Below are 27,763 nucleotides of genomic sequence, written 5' to 3' on the forward strand. Positions count from 1 at the left end.
GAGGTTTTTTTGGAGGGATTTAAGTGACTTTACCTGAAAGTGAAGTGATATGACAGTGTAAGCCAATGTCAGCATGAGCACCTGGGTGCCATGCAGGAGAAAACTTAATTATGGAACAGTGTGTTAAGAAAATGGCATAATTATTGTTTCTGATACATGTCTGGATTTTGAGAACTTGATGAAAGGTTTTCAAAGTAACAACCTGTATGATACACTATCTCATTATATATGATTGACTTGCTCTCTAAAATTGCTTGCTTTGACTTTTACATTGTATCTGGTATATTGCAGTTCTTGTATTTCCTCTACTTCTCCTGTCAAAAAGAGAGAGGGAAGGTAAAACAAAATTAAGTATTGAGAAATAGTGAAGATTCTGTTAACAACTGTTACTTGTTTCAGATCAATAAAATGCTTCAGACCAGAATTTGCTGAAGCTTAAAAGTATGACTATAAAAGGACTGGGAAGGAAAAAGTAGAATGTTCTATAGTTTCTCGCAGTGGTTTTGTTACAGTCTATGCAAACTATTGAAATAGTAATGGATATCCTTGCTGGTCATGAGTCCACAAGCTACTAATATCTACCTATCTAAACACTGATTGTTTTTCTCTTGATTTATCTAGACCTCTTTACAAGGTTTCCCCCTAATTCTTTAGTTTTATGTTGCTTTCCTCCTGCTTCCTGTATTGCTTAACTTCAGCCAGAATTTGCACCTTCTAGGAAAAGTACAGGCTCATTATGGTCTATTGCATAGATGTACCACACACTATTCAGACACCATTTCCTTTATTGAATACAAGTTCAGAATTGAGTCTCAGTAGTATTAAAACATTATTTTAACACTAGACAGGACTTGACAGATAGGATAGCAGAAGTTGAATACTTCACCAAATGAAGTTAACCTTTAACTTCACTTTCTGTGCTATTTTAATGGCAGGTCATAATTAAGAAAAGACAGTTTCTTCTTCATTACTTGCCTGAATGCAGCATGTCGTGCTGTACTAGATGAAAAAAAAAAAGACCACTAATAAGATAGTACAGATTTAGGGTGTTATATAAATCGTGCACTTGGTATAAGAGCTGTGGCTTATTTTTTCACCAAAAATATAGCATGTTCTCTATTGCTAATAATTAAATGCCAGCAGTATGAACTGGGGCTTTTACATTAACATCTGAGTAATATCCAGATTAAACTTAAATGCTTCAGCCCACAGTAGTAGTACTTTGTTGTACTTGAAATATTTTGCTTTGCAATAACTTTTCATCCTCTTTTGAGGAAAAGAAATCACCAAGAGAGAAAGGAATTGCAAAATGTTTAGTTTGCATGTTTAATGAGTCATGATGATTTCTTAAGTCACCACAAAAGATACTGTTAAGGCAGTTTTGGAGCCGTGTTTGGGGCTAGATGTGGTGTTACAGTAACTGTAGACAGGTGAAGTGAACTTCACCAGGTTTTCCATATCGCTTAGCTGAATTGTTAAAGGTTGATTAAGTGCTTGAAAAAATCAAATATCATTATTGTACTTGTGAATTAAAATAACAGTGTTTTTAAGATATGGATGCCACTTAGTATGATGGATATTTGAAACCCAAATATCTCAGCTTGAAAATGCACAAGCATAGATCCAGGGTATTGGTATTCAGGATGCACTTCATAAAACTGACGCTAAGTAGCTGGTAAAACAGTTAGGGACAACATCATCTTTTCTACACCCTGTATATAATTATTGTTGATAGTGTTTTGTCAGTTGGATGTGGTCAGTATAGATTCATGTGTGTTAGTTAAAGAACTTCATCAATGTTTGTTGGAACAGTTGCTTTACATGTTATGCTAGAGAAAATGTATCATAAGCATGCTGATTTTAGTGTTTTGTCGTCAGTTTGTTGGTTTTTTTTTAATCTCATTAGAAAGAGACATTATTTTAAATACTAGCTTTTTGATTAAGCTTTTTTCCAGAGCTTGAATCAGTCTTTTACTGTTGGCAAATCCTATGTAATAAAACGTTTTCCCTGGCTCTAGAGTATCTTTAAATGTTTGTCCTCGTTCTTTCTAATTATATGTGTTTTCCTTTTTGCTAACCAGGAGCTGCAGGTAAGTTGCAGCCTGGTGCCCTGGCTTGTTCATCTGTTGTTGTCTGTGATGTGTTTGTACTTTCTAGTCAGATTATAAAATCAATACTGATGTAGTTCTAGATTACACATTGAGTTGCTTTCCAAGAAGATATTCAAAATATTTCGACTTCCTTTGCCATATATTTTATTTACAAGCATTTACCAAGGTACTTAAAATTTTAATAAAACTAAAGGGCTGATTGAAACTCTGTTCATGATGCATTCAGTACTCATATTTTCTCTGTCTCATTTGTGTATTAACTTAATTATGTTGAAACTCGTACATACCAGATGTGTGCTCACTTTTCTATTCCAGGGTGAAAGCATGGACAACTTCAACTGGGGCGTTCGCAGGCGCTCTCTTGACAGCATTGACAAAGGAGACACACCGTCCCTTCAGGAGTGCCAGTACTCTGGTAGCACACCCAGCTTGAACTTGACCAACCAGGAGGATACTGATGAGTCTTCAGAAGAAGAAGCAGCACTGACTGCAAGTCAGATACTGTCTCGTTCACAGATGGTAGGTTATTTTTCTGTGGAAGAAATCTGAGAACTTAAGCTTTCCCTAGCACATTTAATAGATAAGTGTGGCTCACACTTTCAGCCTAAGTGACATAGTAAGGAACTAAGTTAATGTGCCTAAGCTTCTTTTTCACAACAGCATCAATAAAGGAAAAAAGTTACTTTATGACATTGATGGTACATAATTTATAATTTTAGAACGCTCTTAATTGTTTAGTGTCTTTACACTTACATTTTTTTAAAATATAAGCACAAAATTGCATCTATTATATATAAAGTGTGTATCTTTGTGGATTTCTAGATCAAAAAACCACTCCAAATGCTAAAAAAGATTAAGAGCATTAAGTGGTCATATGGAAGTCTAAGCACAGAAATTGCTAAATTAATTATGGATTTTGAAACCTGTGTACATATAACTTAGGAAAATCAAGAATGCTGGCCACTCAAAAGTCTCTCTGCATTACATAAATGAAATTAAGAAAAAGTTGACTTGATGGGGGGAGCAGCTTGATGTGTATGTTGCTTTTCGGACTTTAGGCAAAGTTTGTATTAATGTTGCTCCCAACAAAATGCTCTGCTTTTCAAGAGTTTCAGTCTAGCAAAAAGAACTTCTAAAACAAGAAAGAAAATAATTTTCCTTAAAGGAAAAACTTCTTTTCAAAGTGAAATGTTGCAGAAATGCATGTGATGCTTTGTAATAGTTCTAGTGTAAAGCTGTGAAATCCATCATATGTGAATAAATTCAAATAGCTAACAATACTGAAACAACCTATTTCAGAACTAATGTATTCTTTACCTGAAATTTGTGTTTCCTTTGAAGAATTTTGTTTCTTTCTTTTCTGTCTTAGTTAATCAGTGATTCTGCCATAGATGAAACAGTGTCAGATCATGCTGGTTTATCACTTCAGTCTCAAGATTCCACTAGCAGTGTGGGAACAGAAGAGGTGCTTCAAATCAGAACTGAGACCCCAAGTTTGGAGGCTTCTTCTCTAGATAACTCTAGCAACCAGCTGCCTGAGGTGGGGAGAAATGTGGGCTGGTGCATGGCTGATTTGAGCTCCTTCTAGTTTTAGTAGCAACTTTGACTTTCTTTTCAACTGAATTTTCATCTGTTACACTGATTAGTTGATTTGCTTTTAATATTTCTAACCTGTTGGCATGTTCTTACAAATTGTTTCCTCAGCATGGAGATTTCTTGGATGGACTGAGGGAACTCACCACAGGTTAAAAATATTCTTGAAGGGCTGATCACGATCATTTCATGGTGCAGAATGAAACAGGCTAATATTCAAAATGCTTTTACTTGATATGGTTGAAATTCTTCTTGAGCAACATTTTCTTTCCAATATTTTTATTTTTCTTCCCCTGTCCCCCCCCCTTTTTTTTTTTTTTTTGCTTTCTTTGGGTTGTGATTGGTGCTATATGGGAATAAAACCTCAGGCCAGCTGTGTTAGCAGTTGGTTCCATTAAATAATCCTTTAGTAAGGACTACAGATGCTAGTGGTATACTTTTTTGGAAAGGCCCATGTGGACTGAGACAGATTTCAAGCTAATGGCCGTCTGCAAATCTGTGAGTACTTCAGTTTATTGTGTTTTCAAATGTTTGAATAATTTAAAATTTAAAAAGACATCCCTAATTTAAAACAAACTGTCATCTGCTACAATTTTTCTCTAAGTGGCTTGGTTTAGGTGGACTTCTTATCTCTTCATTTAAAATTATTTATGATCCTAGCAATCTTATTTTTATTTGCATAGCGTTAGCCAATCCTATCTTTTACTATGCATGAAGTTTTATTGAGTATTCCAGAAAATTAACCCATTCCTATGTTTATTTGACTAACCAGTGAGTGCACTGTTGGCACTTAAGAATGAGTCTTCAGCCAACCTGGTTCAAACAATTTACTGACTAGTTCAAGTTTCTAAAGGCTCTAGTTTAACTGTTTGCTACCAGAAAAATTGCTCTTACTAAGAGGCAGACCACAGATGTAGCTAATACTTAATGAAGAAAACTGTAACAAAAGAGTCTAATAAAGGGAGCATGGCTGATTTCCTGTAATACAATCCTCACCTTTTATAGGTGTAATATTGTGATGCTCATAAAATGCTTTCCCCCACATTTTTTCCTATTTTCCCATTATGATTATCTATGTGCTTTTTAAAAAAAAGTGTTTCAGTACACTGCTGTTGATAAATTGTCTCAGCTGTTGCAGAGCACCTGAGCTTAGATGGTCAAACAAACTGTTGTCACTTCTTGTGCTCATCTACAACATCCATTTGTGATACAAAAGAATTTTGTTTGAGGAAGAACACCTCATCTGGGTGAACTTTTTGCACACAGAATAGATACTTTATGTTAAGATTTCAGAAGCAAGAAGCAATATATAAGCTGGAATTTTATAGAATTAAATTCACCATAAAAAACTTTTGTCTTCTCCCTTGCTGATGTGGGGTACATCCTCAGCTGTAACTAATTTTTACATTTTCATAGTTATTTCTGAGACTGCCCTTAGAATTCATTGTTCTTCTGCAGCTCCCTTTATAAAATCACTACAGTGCTATAATTCAGGTGAAAATATTCACACAAAAAAGCACCATTGTAATTTTAAAATACGGAAAACATTTAAACTGGGCTGTAAAATAATTCTGTGACTAGGCAGCATTCAGAACGAATTGCTGTGTATAAAAAAAATTACTGCAGGTGCATACAAATGCATTCACTAGATATGATGTATTCCAGGTTTATTTTGTGCTTGTTAGAATATGAGATTTGGACAACTATACAGGTTTCTTCAAGCAAAATTCAAACACTCACAGTTATTGCACTACAAGACTTAGATATCTGGTTGGATTTTGTTGCCCAAAAAGTGAGCTGGCCTTATGCCTCTTACCAGAATGAGCTTGAAAATATGCACATGATTGACTCATCTTGAAATATTTATGAAGCCAGTAAAAGGGATTTTATTCTGAATACTTATACTGTACAACTTGTAGCATAGGGCAGTTGTTTTTTCCTGTGCTCCTGTACTTTATTATGAAGCTCTCTCAGCACAAGCATTTCATTGTATGCCAACTGTCAGTTATCAAAATTTTTTAATATAAATAAGTATATATCAAAGTTATCTAAGACAATATGGGAAAAATTGAAGCCATTATTCATAAACAGGAGTGTGCTGGTTAGATGAATTGAGTTCCCCGTTTGTCTCATAGGGACGCTGTATTTAAATTAATTGTTTACTTAAATGTATTTGGCTGATTCCCAGAAAAAGCAAAAACGAGGTTTCACATTCCAGTTAAGAATTTACTGTCCATCTGAGAAGAATAATTTTGTTCAAAAATATGTTTTACAGGCTAATGCATAAGAAAGTTTCTGACTAAGATGATTCTCTATTTTACTCACTTGCACTGTAGATTTGTGAGGGAGTAGTTTAGTAGAAGTAATTTTCCCAAGGTTCTGTGGCATTGGTAACCATATAACTATATAAATCAGCTTTTTAAGATACTTTAGGAATATTCATACTGGGAGTCATGTCCAATGACACACAGAAAATGAAATCAGGAGTCATGGCACTATGAAGATTTAAACTTGGCAGTAAATTTATTATTAATAAGTGTATTTTCAAAAAGTGCATCTCTCATGTGTATATTTACCAGTCATGATCAGTGCAATTCTGTATCCTATGTTAGCACCTGTAACAGAAATGGACCATTGGTTCAACCCAAAGTATTTTGTTGAGGTTTTGTAAAAGTGTCCTGCATTCCCATGTGCCTCAGCTGCTCGGTAGGACAAAATGACTCTTCTGTGAAAAAAAATTCCAGATTTTACTTTAACAAAAGAGGCATAAATGAAGTCACTAGCTGTGTCAAATGTCAGCAGTGTCACATTGAGGAGTACCATAGTCAAAGTGAGATTTGGTAAGGATCACTGTGAAAGAAAATTATGTTTAAAGCTGAATTTTCCTTTCTAATATGTATACAGTTATTTAATGTATCAGAGGATCTGTTTCAACTGCTGAAAACCATGAAATGATGTTTATGCTTAGAGGCTGTCCAAAGGTTCCTTGACCAGTTTTGGATATGCCAGTAGAGAAAGACCAGCATACAAAGAATGAAAATATGTGGTAATTTGTGTCTTTAGGAAATAGCAAGTGTTATTTTTATTCCACAGAGAAATCCAATATAAAGGTTTCAAATTAATTCATCATAAATTAACTGAATCTTAATTCGTCTGTTCAATATAGTGATGTTAATGAATATAATAATGCTAATGGAGGAAGGGAGAAAGGGTTGTTTCAATATTACCTACATGAGTTTAATTATCCTCTCTCTGTAATTGCCTGTTAATGAAAGCCTGCATTTAGAGATTCAGGGTAAAACCCTTGAAAGATGCCCATATTAGTAGTAATGGCAAAATAATAGAAACAGTGGAATGTCCCTTTTCCCCTGTTTATCTATTACACTGTTGTTAAGTAGTTATGCTTTAGAAATTTATTAAAATGGAGGGTGGAAAGGAGAAAAAGTGTTCTGGTACTTGCTCTAGACTCCAAAGGCAAGCATGAGGCAATCATTTGATGCTTACCTAGAAAAGTAAAACATGAAAGTCTTGGGTTTGTTTGATCTCACTAAGTTTGAGGCTGTTTGCATATTTTTCTATCAGTATTCTCTAACAGATTTAATTAAATGTATTTGAGAAATTGTATTTGCTCTACATAAGTCACATTCTAGGATATTGTTTACCAGAAGTTATAAACATTACAAATAGGCTGCCTGTCTTTCCCCCAGTAAAACTGTGTGTACAAGCCAAAGACCTGAATAGTTAAAGTAAATATTTGTAAATAATCTTTTATAACTGTTAGATTACCATAATAAAAACTGCTAAGAATACATAGGCCTTGACAGTAACACTAATGAAAGGATGTGTGATTCACAGGAAGGCAGTTCAGCAGTGAGGGATGAACAGATTAGCACTGCTAGTGAAGACACTGGCTCGTACCTACTGCATGAGCAGCAAGAATGTCTGGTCTGTCACGAGTCTCTGGAGCTGGAAGAGACCCCAGAACTGGTAGAGGCAACAGCTCCTGAAAGCTATTCTGAATCTGTCTGTGAAGAGGATGTCACTCTTGCTTTGAAAGAGCTAGATGAGAGATGTGAAGAAGAAGAAGCTGACTTCTCTGGTTTGTCTAGGTAAGATTAATACTGGTTATAAGTAACACAAATTACATGTTATCAGTGCATTATCAAACAGGCTTTTCTATGGTATGGAGATTTCCATTAATCCCATAATACAAAAATATAAAACGATGGTTTGCATATCTGAAATAATGGTTGATCAGTATTGCCTGTTATAGCACCTAAACTCAATATTTTTTTCAGCAGTTGTTTCTGGTACAAGGAAAACAGTTGTGCAGGAAAATATGAGAATTCTCGAATAAAAGAAAGTAGCACTTTTCTTCACCATCAGTACGACAGAAATGTGAAAAATTAGCTGTAAACAGTATAACAGAGAAAAGCTCTTCAACTGCTCTGACTTACAGCAGTACCCAAAGACATGAAAAAAACAGGAGAAAAAGTTGGTTTTTTTTAATCAAAGCTTCTGTAGCAGTCAGATCAGTTTGTCTTTGAATTTGCTCAAGGGTTATTTTCATTATTAAGGTTCATAAATCTCCTGTATATTTCTAAGATATTTTAAAGTAAAATAACCTTTTTTTTTTTTGTTTAATAAGGAGAGGAAAAATAACTATTGAGAGGAAAAGTTAAAGTTAGTCCTAGCTGGTTGAATCACATTTAAAGTGAAACTCTTAAGTCCCCTGGAAGTAATGGTCTAAGAAGGAAGGAAAAGGAACAAGAAATCCCAAACAAACAAATAAAACCCACAAACCAAAACAAACAAAATCCAAATTGATCATAGGCTTGTTCATATTTAAAATTTGTTCAGAAGTTTAGATTGAATAATAGAGAAACTTGGTATATATAGGAACATAGACTTGACATCTTCTTCCAGAGAGATCTCTTAAGGAGGCTTTTTTCAGAAAAGAGGACAATAGGAGACACAAAAGAAGTTGGTTGAGAAGGTTTTACTAGGAGAGACAGAAACTTGTTTCTTGTGATCCCATACTTGACCTACTGCATATGCCTTGTGAGAATTCAAGGCTGGTACCAGTTAAGAGCAGTTTAGTTCCTCATTTGCAACTGAACAATCCCTCGAGGTTTTATTTTATTTACACTAAGCAAGCCAATGAAAAACCCCATAGCTCTAGTCTAAAGAGTGACAGAGGTGATAGCATTGGTACACTAGTTAGGAAATATCTGAAAATATTTTTTGAAGCTTCACTTACAGATGATAATCATAAGGGATTTGTCTTAGCTTTTGAGCTTTGTGCTACTAAAATGAAGGTATTTAAAACCAGCACCCATACTTCTTGTTTAAGACATGTTTAAGTCTTGTTTAAGATGTACTTAGTGCTGTTGTGGACGAGGCAGTTGTCATAGAGAAAAACTGTGTGTAATTTAAAAGATTATTTTAATAAACTATCTGTATATTTGGAATCCTCCTACACAAATTTGTGCTGCCTACGTACAGTTATACAAGAAGAAATGTCAAAATGTATCATCCCTTGTAATACAGAATGTTTTAGCTTAATCATTATTTTAATGATTGGAAGTAGTAGCATTGATTAATTTATAGTTTGATATTTTTATTGGATGTTTGGTGCCTAATGGAAAGTATGACAGCAGAACTGTTCTGTGAACAAAGGCCTGTTAAACTGATTGCCCATAAAAATGAGTGTTTCGATCTATCTCCATTTGCTTCTGTTACTTAAGACAGTTATAAAGCACTATTACATTGCTAAATGAGCTCTTGTGCTTCCCTTAAGGAAGGCTAAAAGTTGTTGCAGATATTGGTGGACCATCTGTTCAGATCAATAAAAATCTGAAGAATGGGATGTTACTTCAGTTATTGTGGGCAAGAAAAAGATGCCTCTTTCTAAGTGGTGTCCATATATATAGTGCTGTATATACCTATATATAACCTCCAGATAGCTCTTTGTCTCTAGTTCTGTGTAGAACTGACATGTGGTAGTAAATTTTGGAGAGTATAAGCAATTTTTAATATATTGCAGTAGCAAAAGTTTTTGATTGTTTACTCTTTTCTTGTCTCGTAGTTACCTTAGTTGATCTGTTATTTATTTTACAAAATGCTATTCTGAATCCAATTTTTTTTTTCTTGCCAAAATGAAGGTGTTTTCTTCCTAAAACGTTTGCTGAGGAGGTAATTTCTGTTATTTATTGTTTGTAGCCAAGATGAAGAAGAACAGGATGGTTTCCCAGAAGTGCAGACTTCCCCTCCTCCTTCCCCCTTTCTTTCTGCCATATTGGCAGCTTTCCAGCCAGTGGCGTACGATGATGAAGAGCAAGCCTGGCGCTGCCACGTCAATCAGATGCTGTCAGACACAGATGGATCTTGTGCTGTCTATACATTTCATGTCTTCTCAAGATTGTTTCAGGTCAGTGAATTCTCCGTGTATGATTGCTCATCTGAAATCCTTTCCCCCTACTTCTAAAACTGTTCTTCCCCTTGAAACTGCAAAAGCCACAAGATTATGGTAGCAAGAAGCTTTAGAAAGCAAATTAAAAGCAAAAAAACACTGCTGAAGTAATGTTACACTGTCATACCCTATTTTTCCCTAGGATATCTGCTGTATTCGTTGCTTAGGAGTGAACCTGCTCAGAAAATCAACAAAAATTGAGAAAAGCTCAAAAAAATCAGTTCAGTGTTTCTTGCAAGCTCTTAGTCCAGGCTGTGTCCCTTCTTTTATTTTCTGAACATTACCTGGGTTCTGTGATGATTACAGAATTAATGCCTTTCTCCTGTTTTTTTTTTTTTTTTGGTTTGTTCGTTTGGTTTTTTTGTGGGAGTCATTATTATGGGATCACAGCATGACAAACATTAATGAATTTATCTTGCATCTGTCTTGAGAGAAAAAGGTTTCTTTCTGCAGAGAAGTAATTGAAACACCAGGAGATCCACTGGAGGTGGATGTTTCAAATGCCTCTTTTTAACTATATTTACCTCATAGATCTGCTATCTAACGCAAAATACCCATGGCTTAATTTTTCTGGCTTCCTTCTCCCTGTATGTAGGGGATGAGATTTTACATTTTAGAAGTAATGCTTCTTTCCAAATTCCTATGGGGTAGAATAAGTATAATTAATTCATTTTACATACAGGCAATGAACCAAATGAGCTAAGGTAATATTCAGGACAAGGTTTTATGGCTCCAGCCTTTCTTGTATCTCTGATATTAATTTTGCTTGCTGTTTGGAATATCATAATAAATTCCTCAGTGAAAGATGCACACTAGCACATTTTATCCCATGTATGGGCAGTAACTTAGATGTGAAGAATTTATGCTCTGCCTTTCCCATGGAATAATTTGTTTTCACATCTATACCCATTTTCCATTTTATGGTAAACTAATTTCATGGCCACAGTGCCATGAAATTTCTGTTACAGGTTGTAGATTTTTGTCTCTTGCTTCGTCTAGACATCAGGGATTTGGTTTGCCTGTATTATACAAAGCTTAGCTGCAGTTGGTTTCCACACATTCATTCATTTCCTGAAAGTGGTAAAATGAGAGCTCATATTCTCTCGTGCTCATTAACGAGGGAGCTGAGGAAGAAGGATGAAACTTAACAGCTGGAAAGTTGGCTGCTCTGCACAATAGCAAACCAATGTTCAAGCATGGGCAAAAAATGTTCCTGAGGAGTTGTTACTGGGTACAGAGGAGGGTTAACATGATCAAGTGATACTTGGGAGGCCTTGTTTGACTGGACCTTTCCATTTTACCTTTTGGCTCCTTCTTCCTGTGTTTAACTTTGCAGCTGTCTGTATAATCTTTATATAGTTTTTTTCTACATGTAACTTCCAGGATTAATGAAATAGTACATAGCAAATTGCAGTGTTCCATTAGGCTAAGATGACACTGCATAATCAAACATGATAAACTCAGGACGGATTTTTGAAGAAGGTAGAAATCCTGCAGGTGGCAGTTTTGGACACAGATCATGCTACGCAGGTTGCATACTGACTCATAAAACTCTGTAATTTTCTGCACACAAACACTTGAAAATTAATTGAACTATCTGTACTGTGTAAAGGCAAATAGTTATCTACCCATACGAAGGCTAGAGGTCTAGATAGGAAAGGAGTACTTGTCTCTATAGATACTGGCTGGTTTATTGATTTATTGCATTTTCCAGAGTTGATTTTACATAACTATTCAGAGAAAATTGCATATTAGTTTTTCATTTAATGAAAAAAACATAATGTGATGGAAACTTGTCAGGATAGAAATTTGCTTTGAAATTCTTACCTAAAAAGCCAGAAGAGTAGTAAAACACAATGTAAGATAAATGTTTTTCTGATTTGACTTTTAGACCATTCAAAGAAAGTTTGTATCTATTACAAATGATTCAGTTAGCTTTCTTGGTGAAAGTCTACAGCGCATTGGAACAAAGTTTAAAAGTTCTCTGGAAGTGATGATGTTATGTTCAGAATGTCCAACAGTCTTTGTGGATGCAGAAACGGTAAGAATCTCAAACCTGCATGTTGGAATATCTGTCTGCTTAAACCTTTCATGTTTTAATATGTGGCAAAAAGAAACTCTTTGAAATCAAAAGGGAATTAAAATCTTAAGTGGCCACTGTGTATCATAAACACTGGAAACCACCAGTGAGAAATGCATTTTCTTAAAAAATAGGTTCCAGCTGTAACAGTGAACAGTAGGAAACTTACTGATAGTAGATATCACTTTGATTCCCTTACTACTCTTTACCTTCCCTGCTTGTTCATATTTATTCTATGTTCTCTGCACAAGTAAGAAAAAGGAAGATTATTTATCTAGCAGCAACTTTGCCTTTTTCTGTTATCTTGTTTTATGTATATATTCAGTGATGCATGGGAAGAACATTCTTCCTACAAATATACAATGAGAAGACTTGGAATTATTTGTTGTCATGCAAGTTGAAATCCTGATTATAATAGATACTAATCCAAGAAGTCAGCTCAGTGTTTAGCAGCAGGCAGAAAAACCCCTATGCTAGAATTATCAAGAAAGGAGAAAGCAAAACAGGAAACATCACTGAGTTAATGTACATATTCCCAGTATACCTACATCCTGAATTTTGGGGGCAGTTTTGGTCCCTTGCTCTCAGAGCAAAGGTAGTAGTGCTGGAAAAAATTAAAGAAAGATCACAACACAAGGATGATGAAATAAGTACACGTAAGATATGAGTATGTAGGCTAGGATTTTTAGCCCTTTAGAAGATAAATCTGTCAATCAATGTCTTATCATGGATAAGTGATAGAAAATATTTTCTTTTTGTCTTAATTGATGTTAAGGATGATCAAATTAAGCTAGCAGTAACTTACAAAACATACAGAACCAAGGTCCTTCATGTGATTCATAAACTGTGAAATGCTGTCACTTTTTATGGTATCTGTTCATGTTTTCAAAAAGCCACTAAAGAAATTCATGGAAGAAGTAGCCCTGGACAGATCCTTTAAATATGCAGAACAACACGTTGACAGAGGCTTTGAAAGCACTCTGGGGCAGGTGGATCACCACGTTTGCCCTTCTTTAAACAACTGCCATTAGACATTGTCAGCTGCAGGGCTGAGGCAGATGGATCTTTGGCCTTAATGTCCTGTGTGAGACACTTCTACTGTCCTGCTTTTTTTCCCTTGCTACTAAGGGGCAACTCTTTCTTAAGCTCTCACTTAAGAATATAAGAATGAAAAAAGCATGATACAGATAGTGCATTTCAAGGGAACCACCTGTAATGTTTTTTGGGTTTACTTATGTCACTTTAAAAGCACTAGAAATTTACAAAAAAGGAAATTTCTTTAAGATAAGAAGCCTTAAGAAAAGCTACACTAGTGCCTAACTAAAACACCATGTGTATTTTAAAATAAAAAACCAAATCTATATAAACACAAATATAAAAAGGATATAAATTAATATAGCACACAAATACTTACATGTGTACATGGACATACACACCTCAGTGTTGTTACATTGACAAATACTGTATAAATAAATATTTCCTCTCCAAATAATGAAAATTCAATGAACCTGTTTGTCAGATTAATTCTCACTGATAAAGTACAGAGCTGTTATTGTGTGCAAGGACTGACCAGTGTGAGGGAGGAAGCATCATGTTAGAGATGTCTATTACAGGAAGTGTCAGAAGAAGGACTAATAAGAAAACCTAAGTGAAAATAAAACTACAGGGAGAAATGGTGTGGAAGAAAGCTGAGGTAGCAGTCCCTGAGGGAAAAAGATTCTGATACCATATTAAAAGAGGCAGTTATTAATAGCAGAAAAGTCTTCAAATATCCAATGGTTCCTGCTTTGACCAAGCCCTGTTTCTTACAGACTGCAGAAGCTATTCTGGTAGTATATTTTGTATATTGAGAAGAGCAAGTAACCCTCAGTGGATGCTCCTTAGGTTGCTACAGGAGCAATCCAGCAGCAATCCTTTCCTTCCTTCTACAGGCTGTTTTATTTATTTTATTTAGTTGTATGTGTGTATCAAATATTCTTCATTATGAAAGACCTAAAAATTGCTTTGAAATCTCTCTTTCACATGTTAACTAGATACTACTCTTCTTATTTTGGAATTAAAACTATTGTTCACTGATTTAAATGGTAGAGCTGCATGTATGTTAATTCACTTGCTTGTCACAAATGACATGGCCAGCTAATTCTAATTTGTTTTTCCAAATGTGAACGTGGGATTCTGTATAATGTAATTTAGATATTAGACTGTATGGGTTATAGTCAGATGTTACATGACTACAGAGTTTGATTGCTTTTATCTTCCAGCTATTGTCTTGTGGCCTGCTAGAAACATTGAAATTCAGTGTTCTAGAGCTCCAAGAACACTTGGATACCTATAATGTCAAAAGAGAGGCAGCAGAACAGGTGAGTCTCTTATATCTCAAGACAACAGTATTAGAACCTACTCATCAAAAAATGTTGCAGGTCCTTATCTCTCATCAAAGGCATCTAAAGGTAAACTGTGGGAAAACACTTCTGAAATAAAATCCTGTTTTCTTTTCTTACTACTATTATTGGAACCTGAGGGGTTTTTTATTAAGTGTAATTCATTTTTGTTGCATGTATTTCTGAAATTGATTTTTAATTATAACACGGCACAAATCCACTGACAGTGGGAAAAGCCCATTCCTAATTTAAAAATATTCAAGTATTTCTAACATGAATATCAACAAATAATGGGTTTTTTACATTTATGTTCTACTTATTTTATTAGACTAGAGATTCACCTCCAGATTAAGACATTTACAGATAACTATCTTTCTGGAATGCCAAGTGCATTAACACCCATAATATTCAAGGATCAGATCAATATATTAAAAGGAATCAAGAAAGCAATGCATTTATTGTAATAGAGATACTGACTTGAATAATTCTGTATACTTTTTTGGTGACTGAATTTCCACTGACAAGTAATGAGGATTTTACAGCTGTGTCACACAGAGACAAATTTAGGGCTCATCTTACAGCTGGATCTCATTGAGGATGATGTTTCTGTGTTGCTTAGAATAATGCAGTTTAGTTTTCAAGGTGTATGTTAGTGGTTATATCCTTTTTCCAAAGAAATGCAGTTTAGAAGAAATTTAGAAAATTTCTGTAGCAAGGGTCTGTATGTTTGGTTTTGTGAACCTATGTGTGAATTCCAGAAAGTAAGATACTAACTTCAGAAAACTGACACCGGTAAGATTTGTATTTCAAGAGCTAAAAGAAAACATGGATCTACAATGAGTTTTGCAAATAGAGGGAAAGGGGGAATATATGGGGTTTTTGTTGTAGAGATGATGATTCCTAGGAAGATTGAACATGCTGAATTTTACTGATCTCAGCAGCCTCTGAGGCTGTGACAATGGCAGTATAGGCAAGTTTGAGTAATTCAAAACAGAACCAGAATTCAAGCCATGATGCTTTGGCAGAGCTTTGGCAGATATTTTGCAGCACAAGTGGCTCTGTGTCTCTTGATCATGCTGAATTTATTAGGAAATTATGGCCTTTGCCTTTCAAAGATTGCTGACAGCTCATCTGTTGAATAGACCAGACATGCACTTTTTTGTGGAAAGGATCTCACAAGAAATGTGGTTTCCTTGAAACCAATGCTTAAAGTATGCCACACAGCACTGTTAATGAAGATAAACTCTTGGCAGGATCCAGGCCAGCATTTCTGTTAAGGAGTTGCTGCATTTATTTGCCCTGCTCTGTGGTAATAACAATTTATTTGATCGAATATAATGAGCTACATTTTGCCATGTAGGCTTAATCAGAAACAAGTGCTCATCTAATGACTAAGATAATTTTACTCAATGTAATATTTCTTGTCTGGCAGTCTTCAGTGCAGAATGCTATCAGCACTGCTATGAGAGCATAATGTATTTCATTCCTCCTTTTAGAGGAGGCCCTGAGGCACAGAGGGTGTAACTGATTTGCCCCACGGTCAGACAGAAAGATTTGTGACAGGGTAAAAAGGGACTGATGTGTGTGGGTGTGATTAGAATGATGACTATCCAAACATGAAGGAATTTTACATCAACTCTCCATTTAGCCTAGTTTATCACAGCAATAACCAATGGTATTGTTTTGTTGATTTGTCAAAATATAACAAATTAAAATTACATCCCTTTCAGATGGCAACTAATTCACTAAAGGTATTGTTATTTAATTTTGCACTGCCACATTTCATATTGATATAAACCCATGCTGGATATTAGGAACTTCTTTGTATTTTATTTTACTAGGTAAACAAATACAAATACATCAATTTGATGGCCTCTGTCATTATATCATAGTGAAGGAATTGTTTTTTCTGTCAAAAAACCAATTTTTCTGTCAAAAAAAGGAAGTCCAGTGACATGTTTCTATGGTCAGCCTGTCTTATGCCACAGATCTGTGAGTGACTGGAGCAGGAAGAAGGTTCACAGGGTTAAAGGAATTGTTCTGAAACAACTGAGAGCATTTTGTCAGGGTTTTATTTTTATTTAATCATTTATAAATAAAAAGGAGTACTGAGAAGGAGGAAACTTTCAGCTTTGACCAGTCATCTCTGACTCTTGATAGTACATCATTTAGACAATTTAGGGCATTATGTAAGTGGTTGTTGAGCATGTTAATTTGGAAGTAGTGACTACTCAAATACTTTACTTTTCTAAAACATTTTAGAAATATTCCTTTAGCTGTTGGCCCTTTTTTTCTAAGGTGTATTTTATATTAAATGTAAACTAAGAATCTTCTAAGCTACATCTTAGATATATGTTTTACTGTCTTCTTACTCTGTCCTCTTAAACAGAGTATAGGGAAAGATTGAACAAGACTTCCTCAAGTAAAATCTGAATTTCTGTTGTTACACACAGCTGTGCTATGTATCCTATTAAATTTGAAAGTATTAAGGCAAAATCCTTAATCAACTTTATGCAGACCCTTGGTTTTTTCATAGAAACACACAGAAAAATGACCAGTAAATGGTTGGGTTACTGTATAATAAAGTAAATAAAAATTAACAGATTTTTGTATGTTAATCTGGTATCCTCTAGAATCAACCACTGGGAGAATCTGTATGTGAATTTCTTTAATGAAAAACTGTTGTTTAAACTTTATCCTAAAAGACGATGTTTGTCACTCTCAGTGCTGGCATTCACATGAATCAAACTGAAAAAGTAAAAGGCTTGGGCTGCATTTGCTTGAAACACTTCCCTATCCAGCAAGATAAGACAGAAAGGTACCCATAGTATAGGCTGTTCAGCATGTCTGTTTAGGGTGTAATCTGGCAGACCAACCTGTGCTTATGACCAAGACTAACCCCAGACTTCCCTGCCTTATGCTTTCATCCACACTTTGTAGGAGATGTATGGAGAAAACATGAATTGACACAAAGCAAACACATAAAGAAGGTTATTCTTCACACTGTTCCTAAAGAAAAAAAATCTTTCATGCTGAACATATATTCTGTAAAAATTCTTAACAAATTAATTTTGTCACCTTTTTGGAGCTATTGTTCTATTTTCTTGCAAGACAACTGCTTAGACTTCATGTGTGTATTAGGGACAAAGATACTGAATCAGATAAATGTAATGGAAAATGCAAGTTTATACACACAGCATTCTAGGCACACCCTTTATTCAGACTGGTTCTAAGATTTAAAAAAAGATCTTAAAAGGGTGGTGTGTGAAAAGAAATGCTAGCTTCCCAATTGCTGCTGTTTGTTGCAGTGCAAACCTATTCCATTGTTCCTGATGGAGGCTGGCTGATAAAAAGAAAAATGAGATTTGCTGTGGATGTTGGTATCCATGTCACTAATTGAAACTGACACTGTGATGTTCAGAGAATTCCATTTCTCCTCTTGATGAGCACACTGGCCTAGTTAATTCACTAAGTAACCTTTATTAAATTGAGCGGATGGGAAATCACATTTTTCTTTTTCTTGCATCAGACAAAGGTTAGAAAAAGGTCACCAAAATTCCCTCTGAGACTCAAGATACCAAACACAAGCAGTATGCTAAATTATTCTTCCTTGGATGTATAGAGGCTATTCTTCATTTCAGATTATATTATACACTTTATCTCAACAAGATGCATTCCCATTTCAGTAATAACCATGGTTGCAGTTGTTGGCACTGTACAGAAAAATTTATCAATGGGGTGATCAGGTTGTATTGTCCAAAAAGAACACATTTTATTTTATAAATGCTTTATAGTAACACAGAAATTCATGGGAATGCCAGTACACATGGAGGTTATTTTTTGAGAAATTTGCATGGCTGGTTAAGGGTAGAAAAAGAGACTGCCCAGTGAAATTAATAAACTTATTGTCTGATATAGGAAGTGAAGTTAAGTGCAGCCCTGAGTGGAACCTGCAGGTTTGCATTGTGTAATGCAAGAATACTTTATCTCCTTGGCTTGTATGAACTGGAGGTGATGCTAAACTCCCACTGGACAATTTGGGTTTTTTCATTCCATCCTGTAAACCTGCACTTACACAGGAGAGCTCTATTTCCTTTTGTTTCTTAAGTAGTCCCAAGAAATGTAACAGGATTATTCTCTTAAGGGGAATGAGAATTAATATGAATTGGTTCTATATTTTTAAGGCTGATAAATCACATTAGTGTAAAACTTGTGCAGAAAGTAAAGAAAGGGATATTTCTGCTTCCACCCTCTCATACATTTTCCTGTAACGGTATCAATTCAGTGATGGGTTAGTATTTATGCTGAAGTGTACTATCTCCATCTTGGGTAATGAAGGCCACAGGAAATAAAAGTTACAAAGTGATCTATCAGAGTGGATGTCATCACTGCAAACAACATTGGTAACCAGTTAATTTCATAGCACAATTTCTTACGTTATCCAAGAATGTACAAGACAAAGTGTCTTAAACAGTTTTAGCACAGTCTTCAGTTTGCTGTGTCAGAAGATGATTAATCTTGTTTATATTTATTTTGCAGTGGCTAGAAGACTGCAAAAGGACATTTGGTACTGATGATGGTATTCATGGGACTAACACAGATGCCCAGGTAAGTATGTCATTTGTGAGTCTCAGGATATGAGACTAAAAATCATCTTTGTTGCACAAAAAATTCAATATTTGTAGAGATATTAAAAATGTATAAAAAGCTTTTCATTTCAGTTATCATCCTATCTTTTGGAAACTCAGAGTCTCATGAAGTGGCAATAAAAATGGGTCTTTTTAATAAAAGCTGGCAATCCGTTTTGGGTTCTAGATTTAATAACGCTGAGTAGATAAGCAGACTAGATACCATCTGTGTACCCGCAAGTCTGCTTTTCTCCTGCTGTTTCTAGAAGGAAAAAAGATTAAAATTCTGGCTATGCTCAGATATATTGTCTACTCAAAAACTTAGAACTACGTAAGACCTTTCTAGAGCCAGTATTTGAGTGAGAAGTAACAGGGAGTAAAGTAGCAGTATAGCAAAAAGCTCATTAAACACTTCTGTCAAAATATCATCTAACAATAGGTTAAGTAACCATTAATATTAGTTGAATATTTTGTATATATTTGCATGGCACTCATCCATGTTTAATATTACTAATTGCTATAATAAGTGATAGCTTTTCCCAAAATGGACTAGGACTGAGGTTTTGGTTTTTTTTAAATAGAATAGCTACATAATATTGATCCAGTAAAAAAAGCAAATCCAAAACCCAACATTAGTAGGTACAAGAGGTCTGCCATCTGAAGTACTGTGGTAAGGACAGTGAAAGATGTAAGAAAAAACTGCAGGTAGCAGATGAACTTAACCTTTTCACAATCACAGTTTGACAAAAATCTCAAATCCAGGCTGAAAAAGGAGGAATTTTATTTCTTTTATTCAATTGAACCATTCATTGATGCACTTGGTCAGGTTTCTGCTGCTGAAGATGTAATCTTCACCAACAGAAATGTTTACTGTATCTTTGGACTATTTCTTCTTTTATAGAGTTTTCTTTTGTTGTTCTTCATATATATACACATATGTGTTTGGGGCTTTTTAATGCAATCACAAAATGTACCTGCATTTTTACAGTAGTAAAATGTGATACTATATGTTAATTTTTATACTGCATTGAAGTTGCACATTAAAAAAAAATCAAGTGAATAAGCTTAGGTAATACAAAACTGGCAAAATAATTTGCTACTATTTGCAAGGACTTTTTATCTTGTCTATGAACACATGCTTTAGTATATTTTACACTAAATATACATCTTTGCATACTGACTGGTATATTTTTAGAAATAGATAACATTTACTATTACAATACAGTAAATGCTGTATATATATTAATTTAAAAATTTATGTATTTCAGTCCATACGTGTAATTTTGTTTACATACACCAAGAAATTGTTCTAACATTTAGTTGTTAGAACAGAACCATTCTGACTGTGAAGGTAAATGTTACTGTTCCTACTGTGTAGTTGGAGAAACCAAGAAATGGAAGACAAATAACATGCAGGCTTTCAGATAGCTTGTACAGAGAAAATTCATGATTCCTTGGCAAGGCAGTTTGGCCTATTCTTCCCCATTTCTGTAGGGTTTGAAGATGGCCTCTGAATCACACTGATTATTATTTGTGGGGACGTGTTTGATTTTGATTTTTAATCCACCCTGCAAGGGCGGCATGCTGGTAATTCTTCAAAAGTCCTTGTAAATGGAGTGTGGGGCTGCTAAGTCGGAGCAGTCAACCAGTTAATGCTAAAAATGTGTAAGTGTTGTCTTGCTCAGAAAAACAGATATTTTTCATTCACTAACACAAATAAGATTTTCTTACTAATTTTTGGCACTGTGGTCCATACAGCTAAGGAATAGTGAGAGTAATTCTGTTCCAGCTTGTGCATTGCCAGCAGACTTGCAAGTAAATCTAATTATTCAGTTCTTGCTATTAGTACATCTAAGCCTGAAAGAATGCATCTGGACTCTGGCTTGACTGTTCCTACAGGACAGGCAGGTAGAAAAATCAGATTATTTCTCAAGTAAGCATGCATGTGAAAGACACTGAAGCAGTACAAAGCCATTTTTAAAGGAAAACCTCTCCTGAATTTTTAAAAGGTAGCTTTCAAGCTGTGTTTTGGGGAAAAGGGATTAATTATGGCTTACAGTATTAATGAGACTTGGCTTTAAGAACACTGGAACTTAATGACTAAAATTATTAAATAGTCAATCCTGCCATTTCTCAAAGTCTGATTCTCTGTGCTTCATTAAAGTGATTAATCAAAGTCATGTTAACTTCTGCAGTTCAAGATTTTATGTCTTCAGTGTTCTGTGCATCAGAAATATGGTAATTGTGCTGAGTATATAATAGCACAGAGTGCAGAACAAAAACATGGAGTGTAACAAAACCATGCAGTGTTTATAACCTGAGAAGCACATAGTTTATAACTTACCATACCACTGTGTACAACTGTGTGCTTAGTAAAGCTCAGCTGCTTCTGTCTCTTGGGAGCCAGATATCCACTGACTTTCCTTTTTTTGGCTCTCAGGCATGTGGTGTGTAGGGTTGATGATGATGATGATGATGACAACCCCATGATTCCAATGGGGTTGTCCTGTGCAGGGTCAGGAGCTGGACTTCAGTGATCCTTGTGGGTCTCTTCAGCTCAGGATATTCTGTGATTCTGTGATTCGGTTTGCCATGACCACTGTACATGCCTAAGTGCCATCAGTACGCTCAGTGCATTACAAAGCACAGGAGTGGGGAAGTTCACATCCCTAATCTGACACATGCATTTTCTGACCTCTTCTCTCCCTATCCCTCCTCCCCAAATTTTTTTTCTGAAATGGCTTGTAAAAACCAAGTGCAATTACAGTACAGAAATCTCTCAGAGGGGTTTAGAATTGAGTTTAGCAAACCCAAGAATTTCTAAACTGATTCAGAATCCAAATTAACCTTGCATCTCCAATTTTAAAATGCATTCTTTTTGCTTAAACTATTGTGATACAGAACAAGAAGCTTAGTACAGATGTTCAGGTCTAAGTGTCCTTGATTTTGATTACCTTAAATTTGTGCATCTTTCAGACTACACCATGTATACAGGGTTGTAAGAGTGTTATTCATTCTGCAGGATAACAAAGCCAGTACTTTTTATTTTTAGTTATAGCAGCAGCAAGTAATTTTAGATCAAATTCAGCCTGGTAATTTTTTACATTCAGGATATGTTTGGAGCATGTTACTTGTATTTCTTCCTCCATTTTACCTGGGACATCTTTTACCCTAATTAAAATTATTTCCTACACTAATTCTTGCTCTTTTTTCTTTCTTTGTATTTTTGTGACCTGCTCATCTTCTTGCTTAGCAAATGGAAATTCTAGCAGTAAGTGACAGTTCTTGATTTATCAAATACTTAACCATGCCAGTCACCAAACTGGTCTCCATATGTCTTGTCCATTTGTGAAATAATGATGTCTTGTCCTAGACTATTACAGAAATGCTGTGTGCTTCAGTTTTGCATCATCTAACCCATTAGACTGTTGGTCCTTTGTAGATAATAGGATCCTGTAGTTAGTAGAATGGTTATAAAGATTATTCCATTAGCACTAGCTTTTATGTCTGTATGTGAAGCAGTATTAACACTGTCTGCATTTCTGACGAGTGTTTTAGAGGCATAAAAGTGGAAGCAAGACAGTGCATAAATTAAAACTGCGATTTCATTTCCTTAAGAATATATCATGTGTTATTTTCTAAAGCAGAATAAGAGCTACCTTTTATAAAGAAAACATTATTCTTGCCTCCAGGAATGGAATTATTCTCTTCCTACTCTGTCAGGCAGTGTAAGCTAAGGGCCAGGTTATATACTGTGGTTACAATATAAATATTAATGGTTATGAAAGATCCTATACTTATGGACCACAACTGCTTCTTTTGGATATTAGATCTTGAATTTAAAACAGTAAAATATCAACAATTGAAACTCTTGGTTTTAAGTCATGAAATCTTGAAATGTTCCAGACATTTCAAAATGCCTTTTGAATCACTTCACATCCCACTCCACCCCCTTTCTTGGAAATCTAACTTATTATAAAGTGAACTTCAAATTTTTGTGAGAGGCTACTTGTTAATCTAGAACTGAATGAAGCTTTCACCTGCTTTTCATTAGCTTACTGTATGTTAGCTTCTAAATATTTTGGCATTTTCTTTAGTAGCCAAATTAACTACTTCTAATTTTGCACACTCTACTGAAGAAGTTGTGATTTATTGTCTCTTGCACTGGATAGCAGGAGGTTTGCACTTCCTGAATGTAACAGTGTTGTTTACATTTGTAGGAGCTGGAGTTGTGTCGGAGGCTATACAAGTTGCATTTCCAGTTGCTGCTTCTGTTCCAAGCCTATTGCAAACTCATCAGTCAAGTAAAAACAATCAAAAAAGAAGCAGAGGTAATGAAAACCATGCCATTCAGCTAGTAATTGTTGACATTTTAAAAGCAGACAATTTAAAACACATTTTGATAACATTTTCATCAGTGGGACATCCTTTTAGAAACTGGAAGAGTGTTCCAGCTGTTTTATAGCCAATTAATAAAATATTTAAGTAGAGCTTACAATAATTTTCTGAGATGTTCAATTATCTGTGTTGATTTTTGTACAGCTTGAAAGCTCTTTAAAAAAAGACAGGAACGTAGGGAGTCCAGTGATGAGGATTTTAAGGATTTCAGTAACACTCCTGGTGTATCCTAATCAAGCTACAATCAAGGCACATCAAGTCCACTCAGAAGAGTTTTCCATAGCCCTGGTGTTTCCTATAGCAAACACCACCACTTTCTACCAACTGATTCATTTAACTCTGTCATTTCAGCCACCATTCAATTACTCTGCAACCTTAGTCCCCATCCTAAGCACAGTTAGTAGTACATAAGCACCTGCCTGATTTTTAGTTGTAGTAACTTCAGAAGAAGTGTTTTTCAGCTGTGCACATGTGGTACATATGTGATGTTAATTGAGTTGTGTGCATTATGCTATTAATAATGCCTTCTATAAGTTCTCCCCTGGGTCTGGAATGCAATAAACAGGGGTAGCAGGAAAAAAAAAAGTAGGCTTGGTCTTGCTTGATATACTAGGGAGGAACATGACAATCCTGACTGAAAGTGTTTGGTTTATGAGTAGCTTCAGAAAAAAAAAACTGTGCATGTTCCTCACTTGTATTTCCAGATTTTTCTAGAGGCTGTAAATAAGTTTGGGTTTGAAGAACACTGTGGAAGGTTGGCTTCACATCAGTCCCACTTCTTGCCTAAGTTAGTCAGATGCAGAAGCATGTTCTGAGAAATGGCCTTGTGTTTTACTCATGCATTGCAGCTAAAGCCAAACACATTATTATATACACTGGCTGCACTACTGTTACTGTGCTGGGTTACCATCTTCCAGATTTTTTCCTTCATAATTTAAGATGTCCTTGTAATGGCACCATTGCTCTCATACCTTTCTGAAAGGTAATTAATACCTTTCTGAAATGTTTTATTCTTCTAAGTTTCTTATTAAGTAATATAAGAAGAAATTAATTTTTAAAAATAAATTTTAAAAGAACTAAGAGGGAAATTTCATCAGGGAAAGCCCAAATAATTGACTTGGGCCATTAACTGTATACTTAAGCATCTGCAGAAAATATTTTTCTAATTCTCTTTATTGCACAGAGGACAAAAATAAAAACCTGATTTTCTGAAAATTATTTTGGTTTGAAATACATTTAAACTAAAAGAGATAAATTATACTTGTTTAAGGTAATAAACATGTCTGAAGAACTTGCTCATTTGGAGAGCTGCCTGAAAGAGGCCGAGGCGGTGTCTGACAGTGGTATTGAAGAAATTGAAATTGCAGAGGCTGCCCAAGCTAGCACAGAAACAGCTATTCACTCCCTCATTGAAACCCTGAGAAACAAGGATTTTGTGTCAGCTGTGGCACAGGTCAAGGCTTTCAGGTAAGTTTTTAAGGATTGCTTTCAGATCTTGAGTTTCTTAATAGACATTTTTAAATTAAAAACAGGGATAAGTACTATTCCTTTTTTTTTAGTTTCAGTTCTTGTCAGATGTCCTTGTTGAAAAGGACAAGTGCTGTTGCTTCATTACAAGTTTTGGGGTTTTCTTTTCAGTAATTTAAGAAAAGTGAAAAGCAATTTTAGTAGTACTTATTTAGAATTTATATCTGAGAAATTATACTGTTATTTACCAGGGCTCTGTGGAAGAAACTTTCCTCTAGCATTTTTCTGTCTTTTGTTCAAATATCTGCTTAAAAGTATTTAAACTTTTGATTTTTAAATCTAAATTGCATGTTATTTTCCCTTGCATTTTCCTGTCTTCTGTTCAAATATCTTTTAAAAGAACATTTAAACTTTTTTTTTTTAAATGTTTAAATCCAAACTGTGTGTTTACAGATCTATTTGGCCCCATGACATCTTTGGCAGTTCTGAAGATGACCCAGTTCAAACATTGCTGCACATCTATTTCCGTCATCAGACCCTTGGCCAGACTGGCAGCTTTGCAGTAGTAGGCTCCAACCAAGACATGTCTGAGGCCAGCTCAAAGCTGATGGAACTTAATCTAGAAATCCGAGAGTCTCTCCGCATGGTGCAATCCTGTCAGCTTCTAGGGAAGATCAAAACACGAATAAATCCTGTGACCACTGGATTCTGAACAGCTGTCATTTAGAAAAGAACTGATCATGAAAATACTTCAGACTATTATTGAGCACCTTTCACAAAAAAAAAAACAACAAACCTCCAGCAATCCTGACAAGCAACACACTTTTATCACAGCAAGAAACTGTTTCATCACAAGAAAAACCCTGAAAATTGAAGTGAACATCCTACTTGACTGCTCTTTCTACACAGCAGCCTGTGTGGCAGTAGTATTTTTTTATTAAATTTATGTATAAAAACTACATGAAAGGAAAAGGGCTTAAACACAACGCATACATATGCATTATTTTCTGTTGTAACAGAACCATAAAGGATGTTTGCAAAAACAGCCTCTAGAGGTTGGATCAATATCGCAGGTGGGATGAGGCTAAAATCAAGGCTGGTTTATTTTGGCTGAAGACCTGCAAGGCTTCCTGGCTTTCCAGCAGTAAAACCATCAGCTTAACACCTAATGAGACACTTTGCAATGTCATGAAGAATGTGCAGTCAAAAACATGAGTAGAATGATATAGACTGCAAAAACCATTGACTGCTCAGTGTTTTATTTGCTTTTGTTGTCTGTTATAAGGAAATAACGTGTGTGAGTTAGAATGTATGGCTATGTGACAGTTGTTTTTTTGAAGGTATGGGTGATTGTTAAATAAGGTCTCAGAGCATGCTTAAAAGAGCTGCAAGATTATTTTTGAAGAAATTTTATTTTATTAGATCTAATCCTCATAGTGTGTAAATGTTAGGACATTTAATAATATTTTAAACTGGGATTTCCCAGTGTTTCTAAAAGAAATAATATATCTGTTAACTTTATTGGAATGCTGCTCAGTTCTCTGACCAGTGCTTATGTTAAAATACTGATAACAACTAACCAAAAAGTAGCTGCCTGCAGAGACTTTAAAATGTATATTAAAGATATATGCTGCCCATCAGCAATTCTCATTAGAAGTTAACTTATTTTATTCTGTATATATTCTAGAAACTGTATAGTGCAAAACCAGTATTTTTCATGTAAATTTGTGCAATGCACTGTTAAAACAGTAGGTGTATAAAGCTATGAGGCGAAGGGGGCAATCCCTCTTGGTAGTCACATGCAGTACTTGCAGTCTGAGTAGCCTGCAGGGTTTGAATAGTTTGAAGGCATGTATATGCATCTTCATGACTCAACTGAAGCCTAAGGAATTGGGACTACAGGAAAAAAAAAAAAAAAAGACAAAAAAAACCCAACTACCAAAACATGCAAACAGGCAATATACTCATAGTTCAGTGTCAAGTCTGTAGCATAAAACTAACTGGATTCTGTTGAAACCAATAGCATTTTGTACGAAAAAAAAAAAAAAAAACAGAAAAAAAAAACCCAGAAAAAAAGAATGTAGTCCCACAACTCCTGTGATTTGAAAGGAACACCCAGTATTTTTATATACATCTCTTACCCACTGTGATTTTTTTTAATGGGCTCTAATTCCAGAGTTTAGAATGTAGAATTGAAATTCTTAGCTCTGCCTTTTTGGGGGAATTAGGCCCCACTAGAAATGTAATTATGCTGAAATGCATTAATTGAAGGCACTGTGCACACTGTTGGACTGCTGACAGTAGTTATGTTATCCTAACAAGTTCTGTAACTGGTCAAGGCACATTCATATTCACTGTATTTTTTTTCCCTGTCCCTGATAAAATTTAATTATTTTGATGGTTTTGTGGTACTGTAGATGGTGTTCTTAATTATTTAACAAGTATTTACAGGGGAGAGATAGTTTTATTTAGGGGCGCATTACACTTTTATTTACATCATCTTTTACCAGCTTTTTTTGTAAAAATAAAAGACATTGTATCTCTCATTTTGTGTATTTTTACAAGCTAGAGTTTAAATACTTTAGCTAAACAGATTAAAGACTGACAACAGAGGCCTGGGTGCCCTGAAATAA

At 35.1% G+C, this 27,763-nt stretch overlaps 1 protein-coding gene across 1 annotated transcript in view; it reads left to right on the forward strand.

Annotated features, from left to right (window-relative positions):
* The window catches only part of FRYL (FRY like transcription coactivator), a 163,641-nt gene extending 135,878 nt beyond the window's left edge, over window positions 1-27,763 (forward strand). Inside the window, exons 53-63 of the mRNA XM_066548450.1 lie at window positions 2,427-2,630; window positions 3,481-3,651; window positions 7,560-7,813; window positions 9,927-10,134; window positions 12,068-12,217; window positions 14,518-14,616; window positions 19,177-19,245; window positions 22,519-22,536; window positions 23,486-23,596; window positions 24,934-25,130; window positions 25,584-27,763. Coding sequence (XP_066404547.1) covers window positions 2,427-2,630; window positions 3,481-3,651; window positions 7,560-7,813; window positions 9,927-10,134; window positions 12,068-12,217; window positions 14,518-14,616; window positions 19,177-19,245; window positions 22,519-22,536; window positions 23,486-23,596; window positions 24,934-25,130; window positions 25,584-25,842 — 1,740 coding nt within the window. The 3' untranslated portion in view covers window positions 25,843-27,763. The remainder of the gene's footprint in view (window positions 1-2,426; window positions 2,631-3,480; window positions 3,652-7,559; window positions 7,814-9,926; window positions 10,135-12,067; window positions 12,218-14,517; window positions 14,617-19,176; window positions 19,246-22,518; window positions 22,537-23,485; window positions 23,597-24,933; window positions 25,131-25,583) is intronic.

This window comes from Molothrus aeneus, chromosome 4 (assembly GCF_037042795.1).
Source record: "Molothrus aeneus isolate 106 chromosome 4, BPBGC_Maene_1.0, whole genome shotgun sequence".
In the NCBI taxonomy this organism is placed as follows: Eukaryota; Metazoa; Chordata; class Aves; order Passeriformes; family Icteridae; genus Molothrus; species Molothrus aeneus.